The following is an 11503-nucleotide window of genomic DNA, read 5'->3' as shown; positions in this document are numbered from 1 at the left end:
ACTATATAAGCGCGAATTCCAAAGGCAAAGTGTAAGACGAAGCGAATGTATCATGCGGTTTATTTACATTTTGAACAATTGAACTTCTATACTGCGATGTTCTTCTGAATTTCGCGATCGAACATTTAGGTTCGCAAGGCATCTAAATGCGAATATGTATGCGAAACAATACGCGAACTGTATTGTTTATGTTCAGAAGCTCTATATTGAAGACTGGCACGTGCGCCGGAGTTAACGCCAGAACGGCGTCTTGTTTATATTAGAAAGTACGGTTATTTACACAAGAGATGCCGATACTATAGATATGATTGTTTTCAATGCAGCAATCATTCCCTATCATTCCTCGTCTTCGTCTCTGTCATCTAGCAAGTCCACAAGATCCTCTATGGCATCTTTATCTATGCATTCCATTTCACTTTCCTCTTCAACACACGTTTCTAAGACATTTGACATATGAAAAGACGATGTACTGTCAACGCTATCAAGTTTTTCTGCAAGCCATGGTTTTATATAATCGGAAAGTGTCAAACGCAAAGACACCAACACGTTGTTTATCTCGCAAATCTCCTTTCTTATATGATTGCAAATCCCATTCGATAGCCTGGATTCCTCAAGACAACGTCGTTCTAAAATTTCTGTGAAATTATCTCGCTTTTCAATGTAATACATAAACAGGTTTTCAACTTCCTCTAACAAAAGTTCCTGCTCCTCTTTGCATCTTTCGAGGAAATTTTGCAGGTCGATTGCGGATCTCTTGACGGAAAAAGGAACAGTCTCGACAGGCCGTTGGGTGGAGAAGTTGGAATAAAGTGACGACTCTGGGTCTTTTGCTATGTCAAATTTCAGCTCGTCAGGTAGTCCGTCAACGCAGTCTTGTAGAGCAGTCAAAGAAGCATTATATTTCGTTATAACGCTTTTGATTGCATTGGTTTTACGGGTGATCTGCTTGGACAGCTTTGACGCTATGGCTTGTCCATCTACACGACACCAAAAAAAATATATTTCAGGCAGTTGTTTTATCACTTTCGTTGCGAAGTTGATATAAGGCTAACGCCGCGCCTATGTTACATTGAAAAATATCTATGCCGTGCATAGTTAAGTCATAAATACACGTTTGTAATTGGCCAATTTTGTCAGACACAACTAACTGTAGTTAAAATGACCTACGTTTTTACACAACCAGTCCCTAGTCTTCAGGATTTAAAATATTTCAGCTACTATAAACCACAGCATTAGGGTACAGAACAATTTTAACAAAATAATTTAATACCAGAATATTTCCTCTTGAGAGAAATCAAAAAAAGTCTTTCAACAGCTAAATTATACGTCTGGTCAACAACTGTACTACGTCTTTGTTCTTCCAAACATAAAGCTGATGCATTAAAGTGTTTTTCCCCAGGTTTCCACCTCTTTGAGACTTTGTTACTTTTCTCTATATTCCTTACAATTTTCGTCACACTAGATATATATAAGCAGTGAAAAACAATAAATTCAAATTAATTACTGACTAGAATTTCATTATATAAATTACAATAAGCTCTGACTTACTCTTTTGTTTTCTTTACCACTTCCACCAATTGGTTGTGATCACCCTCTTCAATAGAGGCGACATTTAACCTGCAGAAGGAGAAAAAGTCAAACTGAAAAATTTACCTTCATTATAGAACATAACATTAAAACACACTTTGAAACGCAAAGCTTCAAAAAGATGTTACGTATACCTTAGTTGATGGAGGTGAATAAGATTTTGAACATATTTTTGCTCCCATGTCAATACCACTGTCTTCTTATCTAAGTAGAAAATACGTAGTGGACAAAATTAAATAATTAATATCAAGCTCAAATGCATTGGAAGTCAATGGGGTAAAACCTCTTGCTAAAATCAGATTCTCTTCATCTCTCATCCACGATGAAACCACTACTTCATCATAAGGAACTAAAACATTCAGGTAATTTATTGTTTATTCTTGTTCATTTTTCGTCTTTTGCATGTATCTGGGCCCAAACTAGTAAAAACAATATCATACCCGACAGGCCAGAAAAAATTTCTGTTAGCTGTAACACAGTGTTTTCTATAAGAATTGGACACCTCTTCAGCTTTGTTAAAAGTTGCTCCCCTATATGTGCATAGAAATATAAGTTATTGTATTGTCCAAAAAATTTGGAATATTATAATAACATTTTAACAAATAACCATTTTACAGTTTTTAAACGGTTACTGGTAAAATGTGCTGAATAAGAATAATATACTGAAATAGCTACCACATGCAAGGAGTTGCCGTGTTGAATAATGTAATAGGGCATCTGTAAGCATGTCTGTTCGGCGACCAGCACTCATTTCTTTTGTCATTGAAGAGAAACCTCGCAAATAGGACCACAATCTTTCAATCCCCTCCCCGTCTGTAAGAGCATAGCCTCGTTGCCGTCTTGGGCTAAACTTTATCTGAATACATTAACGAAAAAACAATAAACATAAGAGCAAGGTACACATTCACCTGTAATATAATAGCATAGTACAAGACGATGTTATTATACCTGGCATGCTGACTTGTGTCCGTAACAGTGAAAAATAGGTATAGCAAAACTAACTGCATTCAGAATATCCTTCCTTTCGTTTTTCTACCACAGAATAATTTCAAGATTGAAACCAGACTTATTATAATACAAAACAGTGGTAACTAACTCACAAAACCTAACCTTCAAATGGGCTTCCAGTGTACACGCTATATCATATGTAACTTTGATGTTAACAGCTGTACCGTTATGTTTGCTCAACAGACGCTCAACTTCATAAACGGAATAAGCAATCCTACAAAAATATTTCAGTTACAGTAAAAATTTGGTTTAATCGTTTCCTCTCTTTACAAGATGCAAAAAAGGGGAATTCAGAGAGCCAGGTTCGACTTCTAAGGGCTACTTTACTTCTTCTCTTTCGGTATTGGAATATCTAAACCACATCTCGAAATGGTGGTTTGTACATCTCGCTAGGAATAGGCTCTTACGTCCCGCCTTCAACAGTATAGATGATCCTCTGCAGAAGCGATTTAATGAAAGAGTATAAAGCTTGATTGTAAGACCATGGATGCTTTGTGGGCATCTCAATACAAAAAACTAAGTTAGTTGTATTGAGTTCTATGTGAGGCTTATTACCAAGTTAAAATTCAGTACCTTTCACCATGTTTAATGCTGAGGAATCCTTTGGGGAAGCCGTGCCTACAAACACGCCCAAAAACACCTTTTTCGTCATAGAGCTTGTTCTTCCCTTTAGATCTGAGCATATCAGTTACCTCCCCAGACTTGAATTCATTGCAATTCTAAAATGATAAATTCGTCCAATTCAAATTACCACATACCATGCATGATATATATATTGTCACTGACGATATAAACTGAGAGAGTTGTATACAATATGTAAGTGCAAGGAAAAAACATTTTGAACTCTAACACAATACTAATTGAAGAGTATCATGGAAAAGTGGCAAAGTTAATTTCGTGTGTGCAGCTGGTGGTGGATCGGGGGTAAGGCTAAATACTAAATAAATTACTACAGATCTATGTAACTTGCAATCACATTGGTAGATTTTAAATTACAAATATTCTTTAGAAATTCAAAATCAATTGTGTCGCTGTTAAAGTATTTTGACTTTAAAATTCAAAATTCAACCTCAGCCGGCCTATATCTTGATCCGCCACTGTGTACAGCATATATTACTAGTACAATATTTGTGCGAATTGTAAACTTAATGCATTATTAACTTACCACAGTGGCCTGTTTAGCACTTTCAGTGTAATTGTCAACAAAATTGTCAACATCATTTTGGTCTGCAAACATAGTGAGACCATGCCTGGAAGGAATAAAATTCGCACCAGCTGATTTCTTCCTAACGAGCCCAAAACAACCATCCATAGACTCCACTACACTTCCTGTATGACCCTGGTCGATAAAAGGTAATTAATGATATTGGAACACATTTAATTAAATAATGGCCAATTTTACTCTTGTGACTACATCACATTAAAAATTTGGATGACATTTACATAATTATATCAGAGACTACCTTTGGGCAAAGAGGACAAAGCTCATCCATCTCCATATCCTTGTTGACGTACAACTTGCCATTTCTTCTCATATACTGGTGGTAGCTTTAAAATAAAGCTTTATATTCTAACTTTGTACAGAACATGTGCACTAAATACTTTGTTCAACACACAAAATTAAGAATAGTACATTAGATTTGTATTAAAACAAAAAAAAACAGGTTTTGACATTTTTCATATCAGTGCACTGCAATTCTGAGCAGCCTAAATGACCAACCAGTAACATTTTGTATAATCTATTGCTCTAGCAGCTTTTCTAGTTTAAAAAAATAAAATTAATTGCCACACAAAAAATACATCATGGTTCATGAGTGATTGAGTGTATAATTTGTGTGGTGATTACTTTCAGATTAAACAATAAATTGTTGTGTATAAAAATCAAGTACGTGCTTCTCTATTCCCTATAATAACAAACATGTGGAAATTTATACACACCGAAATTCATCAAAAGAATCACTGTTTAAACAAGAATAAACATTTTTCACCTATATAATAAAGAAATTGGAAAATTTGTACTTAAATAACAAAAAATGATTTCTATGGAATGAAAATGACATGTGCCATATGATATATAAAATACAACAAAAAAATTGCTCACCCACTTAGGCAACATGGGGGATTTATTAATAATTCCCAACATGTCACAAAACTTTTGAAGAGAGACTTGACATTCCATCACAAGTGCTTCTAACAACTCCATTAGCTTGTAGTGAAATGCCATAACAGGGCGCTTTGCAGAACTAGGCCACAGCTGCATCTTTACCAATGTTGCCACATCACTTTCACAGTTACAGAAAAGTATTTGTTTTAGATGTTGCCGTCCTATAATGCAAAAAGTAACCGTGTAAGAGAATTAGCTTAAATCCTTCAATGACACTGGTAACAATTAACCTGGGGCATATATACCTGTAGCTGTATCAAATATTAAAAAACCATTATACACATATTATACATAACCTATCTGGTTTACCCCAACCAAACACTTACATATATTTATTATAATTATGTATTGTACCTATATTCTTAGTAATATCACAATTTAAATTGTGCTAATGATCAATGAAAGCTGTTCCAATTATCCATTATCATATAAACTAACCATACTCATCAATACACACAATATTTCTAGCAATGGAAGTCGGGCAGTTTCTTTGATGGCTTGAGCTCATCACAATATGATTAGGAAACAATGGTACAAAAAACCAGCCTATATTTTAATTAAAAATTGAAATTAAATTGATAAATATCCCAAGCAAAACATGGCTGTACAGCTGATAACAAAACAGGAAACTTCGAAATCAATATATATATATATATATATATATATATATATATATATATATATATATATATATATATATATATATATATATATATATATATATATATATATATATATATATATCGCTACCTTAAACATCTCAAGGACATGGAAATAATTTCGTCCACCATGACTTGCTTTGGCACAGTTATAACAATAGTGCACGTCGTGCCCACAATCCTTACAGCGAACGTCAGCAGGTGAATCGCACTGACAACACATTATGCCCTCTACAAAGAAATCCACCTCATAACGGCTACTCAGAAGCCTTTCCCTGATCTTTTCCCATTCCTCGAACTCTCTCGTTCTTCTTTTTTGATGCTTTGAGGGCAGATTTGTATTCGACTGACTCGCGTCCTCACCATCACTTTCTAGCAAACCAGTCGTGGTGCTCGGGCAAGTCATCGGTGTATCTCAGCCTCGTACCCAGGCGCTTTATTGGAAAACATAAAGGCTGCATTCAGCGTAATATAGAGATCTGTGGCTAAAATGTGCGAGCGCGCAGGGGTGCTTGGGGAGGACGCGACAAATGAAGCGCCTGGCAGAATATGCAACAAATATGGCGCCGGCGGACGACTTATTCATATTCATAGATGCAAATGAGCAAATTGCCGTACACCCTATCACCGGGCGGTACATTTGGGAAAGATTTTGTGCAAAAATTGTCACTGCGTTGTATTATTCATCATTTTTGAATATCAAAGCACAAACAGTTATTAACGAGCGCTGAAAGAAGAGAATCTACTCGAATATGCAATGATTTACATCAGATTTAGGTTGCACATTTCTTCCATCTGTTTGACTTCTTTATTAATTTGTTTTTCTGGGGAATCTGTTATTTTAACACCTCCAGAAACACTAAGAATTTTGACTTTGACCTGGTACGTTTTTATCATGCTGAGTTTAATTTGAAAAATTGTTGCAATTTCACATTATGGTCTTTTGCAAAGCTCATTAGCCAGTTCAATGTTTCCATCATCTAATGCAGTAATAGCAGCAGTTGATTCTGTTCATCTAAGCCATTTTCCATTACATTAAGTTCATTCTGCATTACAGAAATATTATGGTTTACTACCATGTGGTTTTATTAACAAATTAGTGTAAATAACTGTATTAAATGTTAAGAAAAATTAACTATTGAAACCTATGTAGAGAGTAATTCATTAATATTCCTTTACAACACCAACACTCTTTGGTATACTGTACTGTACATGAAATTCAACTGGTGTACTAAAAAGCAAATAATAGACTTAATTCATCCCTACAGCAATATACTTATATACATCACACAATGTAGATGCAGGTTGTGTACAGTATTCCAAGAAATTACTATAATACATGTATAAATTATATTGTTCCATAGTCCTATTTACTAAAAGGAGATAAATATTTTCACATCCAACAACTATTTTCTTTTTTGTAGAATGTGGGAAAATTTCTTTAATTCCCGAGTCAAAGTATTATTTTTATTATCAGAATGCCATGTAAACTCATTAATAATGTCTGTTTTTCATGGACATTGGAGTCTTCACAATAGTCATTAGTCCAACAACCTTTCTAATTCAGAGCATAAATTTATATCTTCCACTACCTATGAAAAGCATAAATATGTATAATTTATGAATAACAGTCCCAATTTCTGACAATCGAGTCTTGATATATAATATGTACTTATGTTTATTGTTAAATTCACACAAACTCCAAGCATTGGGGCTAAAGCATGTTTCCCTGCTGAAATGATTCTTTTCCTTCCTCTTTCTGTGGGGTGCTGGTAACAATCTGACCTGGAGTTTGTTATTGTATATCACTAGTAACACGCATATAAATTGCAACTTGATAGCATATTTGATATAGAATGAAAATAAAAATGTATTATTGTTTAATTAATATCAATAGTGGAAATATTTAAATCTCAAGGCAACTAAGCACTCGCCTCTAACACTCAATTCTTGATTCTTCGATACCAAACGTATACCTTTCCTCCTCCGAGCTTGACGATACTTTTGTAAGGAAATTAAGACGAATTTAAATAGTGTTAAATACTGCGCGACTGCATAGTAACACAGAGGAGTATACTCATACACTGTTTACGAAACGAGATTTGTCAAAATAGTCGTAAAATAAAAAAATTCAGTATAAAGCTACCTTCAAATGATGGTTTTTGAAACGATCGTTCCAAATCATCCATAATTTTGATCGCAGGTTCAATTCTTCTTCAAAATATATCTACATATTGTAGCCTTCACGCATTTATCACTTTTTGCAAAAGTGGGAGCCGGAAATCTGCATATTCTGCCAGGCGCTTCGTTCTCCCGTCGCGTCCTCCCCAAGCACCCCTGCGCGCTCGCACATTTTAGCCACAGATCTCTATATTACGCTGAATGCAGCCTTTATGTTTTCCAATAAAGCGCCTGGGTACGAGGCTGGGTGTATCTACAATCTCCTCGACTTCGGAATTTTGCAATTTTACCTCGGAAGTTGATCCATGGAGGTCAACACTACGAGTTCTTTTATTCCCCGATGTAGACACAGAAACAACTTTAATTTTGCAAGCTTTAAAACGCTTTCGCATTATACGTCCTCCGGACTTTTTAGGTGCCATGTTTTTCCCAATCATAAATCCTAACAGTGCACCAGTTCAGGCAACTCTCTCGCACCGGATGTTATTAACTACAATCAGCCATTTTGAATTCAGCCTAGCATGCACAGAATATAATTTGGTGACGCTTCAAAGCGCATTTCTAAATTTTAGAATTAACGTTAGATAGCGTTTTAGAACAGGTGAAACGGGTGGCCGTTATTAGCGTTATTGCCGTTATTAGCGTTATTGCCGTTATTGGTGTTATTACTGTTATTGGCGTTATTGGTGTTATTACCGTTATTGGCGTTATTCTGTTATTGGTGTTATTGGCGTTATTACCGTTATTGCCGTTATTGGTGTTATTGCCGTTATTACCGTTATTGCCGTTATTGGTGTTATTGCCGTTATTAGCGTTATTGCCGTTATTGTCGTTATTGCCGTTATTAGCGTTATTGCCGTTATTAGCGTTATTGCCGTTATCAGCATTATTGCCGTTATTGGTGTTATTACTGTTATTGGCATTATTGGTGTTATTACCGTTATTGATGTGATTACCGTTATTAGCGTTATTGCCGTTATTAGCGTTATCGCCGTTATTAGCGTTATTACCGTTATTGCCGTTATTAGCGTTATTGCCGTTATTAGCGTTATTACCGTTATTGCCGTTATTGGTGTTATTGCCGTTATTACCGTTATTGCCGTTATTGTCGTTATTGTCGTTATTACCGTTATTGCCGTTATTAGCGTTATTGCTGTTATTAGCGTTATTGCCGTTATTAGCGTTATTGCCGTTATAACACCAATATATACGCAAATAACACCAATAACGCCAATAACGCCAATAACACCAATAGCACCAATAGCACCAATAGCACCAATAACATTAATAACGCCAATAACACCAATAACGCCAATAACACCAATAACACCAATAACGTTAATAACACCAATAACGCCAATAACACCAATAACGGCAATAACGGTATATTAACGGCAATAACGCTAATAACGGCAATAACGCTAATAACACCAAAAACGGCAGTAACGGCAATATTATTATTATTATTATATTATTATTATTATCATTATCATTATCATTATCATTATTATTATTATTATTATTATTATTATTATTATTATTATTATTATTATTATTATTATTATCATTATTATTATATGAATTCATATTATCATTATCATTATCATTATTATTATTATTATTATTATTATTATTTTATTATTATTTTATTATTATTATTATATTATTATTATTATTATATGAATTCATATTATAATAATAATAATAATATAATAATAATATTATTATTATTATTATTATTATTATTATTATATTATTATTATTATTATTAAAGGAAAATTACATCGCAGCCCTAAGGCTGAATTACGTAATATTTAATACAATTTCTCAGAGAGAATGTGGATTCGACAGTGTTTCCCAAACGTGAAAAGGGCACACAGTAACCATGTTTATTATTATCAAGGAATTCGTAGGGTGATGTCTGGCGAGAGTGAGAACTCGTCTGAAACTAATATGTTGCCGTCATCGGAGACGCAAGGTAAGCTACAATATAAATTAAAACATTTGTTGAAATGAATGATGTACGTGATAGCTTCAGTTAGGACTTAGGTCATTGACCCAACCAGGTTATGCACCTATCAATTTAGCCCCAGGGTGGGGTGTCTTACCTTGGGCCAGGGGATCTTGACTTTTTTTGCTACAAAGTGTCAATTTCCCACCCCAGGGCCAGTCTGCAGAGTTAGGCACCTTTCAAGCACCTTTTTGCTTTCCGAAAATTTGATAAGCAGCATATAGCAACCCCTCCATACGGTCAAAGTCCCCACTCTCGTGGCATCTTCAGTGTTCAATTCCCCTGGGTATGCCCCCCCATGGGGCTAAACATTGATAGGTGCATTAGTATTCTGTGCAACTATGGTCCAATATTAACAGGTGTTGTTGGCAAACACTAATACATTTAATTTTGATAACCTACAATATCCAATTGGCCACAAGTTGTTGACCATCACGACCATGTCATCAGTTTTTCTACAATATTTCATTTCATTTTGTTTGTTTTTGTTGTAGTTAGTCAAACCAATAAACAAAAAACAACTGTACTGTATGAAATACCAAGAAGAAATACCAATGCTAAAATAGAAACATAAAATTACAAAATGTAGAAATAAGTAATTATACTTACGGATATAATTATTTGACCAGATAAGAAATGTGACAGGTATTATAGCAAACTCTGGTGACCATACTACAGGATACACTTATTTACATTTATGGAATCATAAATATATAACTATATGAAGCCATACTCGTTTAAAATAGCATAAATTTGGTCATGGAATGGCTCAGGAAGATTTACTGTTGTCTTAGTCTTAAGCAACAATGTTTTTTGTAAAAATAGGAAACTACTTGAATTATTCTCCTTTGTAATAATATTCAAAGTGTCAATAGATACTTTGTTTTTTGACATAATAAGCTTGAATGTCAACTTGTCTTCAGTTGCATTTAACCAATATCCCCAAATTTGTTGTTGAGAATGCTGGTTTAGAAGATCAGACATCTTGTCAGGAAAATAAAACAGCCAATAAGCATCTTCTGTGTCAGTATAGACAGGCAGGATGTATCCCTTATGATTAGAAAATGATTTATAATTGGCTGCCAAAGCAGTCAATGCATCTTCTGTGAAGCAATTTCTGTAATTTGTTGTTAACAGATTATACTCCATGTCAGTGAGTGCAAGATCTGTGACTTCCATATCACTCTCCTCGATGCAAATTTGGTCAGTCACCACTTGTAAAGCTTTTTCTTGGTCAACCACCTTACATAAAATATGTTGAAGTTCAGCTTGTTGGGGGTCGATTTCTTCAGTTACTGCAGCATCAGAATGTGTGATGCTAGGCTCTGGTTCAAGTTGAAAAACTATGCCTTCTTGAGCATTCATTATTGCTTTAACTTTCTCTTCCCCATAGTTATTTGGCTTTCTAAACTCTATTCCATTAGGAAGACCAGTTACTGTGAAACCTTTTTTCAGGTATGGCACACGAGAACCAGGTTTCCCACATGCTTCACCTATTATAACATTTAAAGAAAACTTATTATAGATGATTCAATTATTAATTACTTTTAATGTAGGATACTAAAATCCCAGTCACTGGATATTTATTTAGCAATTAACCCGTTGCTACTAGGAGCTTTCCCTTGATGAATAAAATCATCTGGCATTAGACAGAGTAAAATCTACGAAAGGGCTAGTTGCAGCCCGCCTGGGCAGCGATGGGGTTAATATGCCATGTGATACTACTAGTTTACCCTGCACACTTAGCTTTTATAGCAAAATTCATAAAAACAAATTTAGCATACATTTCAAATTAAAATACTCACTGTACTTCTTGTTAAACAAGTCTCTTACATCTTTATTAGTGTAGTTTGGACCCCTATTTGTTGTATCTAAAATAAACATAATATACTG

General features: G+C 34.6%; 3 protein-coding genes across 3 annotated transcripts; all 3 read right to left on the bottom strand.

Moving 5' to 3' along the window:
- Positions 1-241: 241 nt before the first annotated feature.
- Positions 242-5290, bottom strand: LOC114540363. Its single transcript, XM_028560558.1, has 15 exons — positions 5198-5290; positions 4697-4920; positions 4534-4583; positions 4059-4143; positions 3761-3934; positions 3169-3314; positions 2698-2809; positions 2536-2619; positions 2263-2443; positions 2028-2117; positions 1871-1936; positions 1722-1791; positions 1549-1617; positions 1271-1458; positions 242-977 (listed from the first exon to the last, which is right to left on the bottom strand). Exons 1-15 carry the CDS (start codon positions 5265-5267, stop codon positions 337-339), a joined length of 2250 nt encoding a protein of 749 aa, XP_028416359.1. The 5' UTR covers positions 5268-5290; the 3' UTR covers positions 242-336.
- On the bottom strand, positions 5267-8189 carry LOC114540360. The gene is made up of 3 exons (XM_028560555.1): positions 7847-8189; positions 5510-5826; positions 5267-5305 (listed from the first exon to the last, which is right to left on the bottom strand). The coding sequence occupies exons 1-3, from the start codon at positions 8034-8036 to the stop codon at positions 5267-5269; spliced, it is 546 nt and encodes a 181-aa protein (XP_028416356.1). The 5' UTR covers positions 8037-8189.
- Positions 8190-10242: 2053 nt separating this feature from the next.
- Positions 10243-11494, bottom strand: LOC114540364. Its single transcript, XM_028560559.1, has 2 exons — positions 11416-11494; positions 10243-11103 (listed from the first exon to the last, which is right to left on the bottom strand). The coding sequence occupies exons 1-2, from the start codon at positions 11492-11494 to the stop codon at positions 10328-10330; spliced, it is 855 nt and encodes a 284-aa protein (XP_028416360.1). The 3' UTR covers positions 10243-10327.
- Between the last annotated feature and the right edge of the window lie 9 nt (positions 11495-11503).

This window comes from Dendronephthya gigantea, unplaced genomic scaffold (genome assembly GCF_004324835.1).
Source record: "Dendronephthya gigantea isolate DGI-Jeju-01 unplaced genomic scaffold, DenGig_1.0 000230F, whole genome shotgun sequence".
NCBI lineage: Eukaryota > Metazoa > Cnidaria > Anthozoa > Malacalcyonacea > Nephtheidae > Dendronephthya > Dendronephthya gigantea.
The sequence above is the reverse complement of the archived record's forward strand: the minus strand, read 5'-3'. Positions and strand labels throughout refer to the sequence as shown.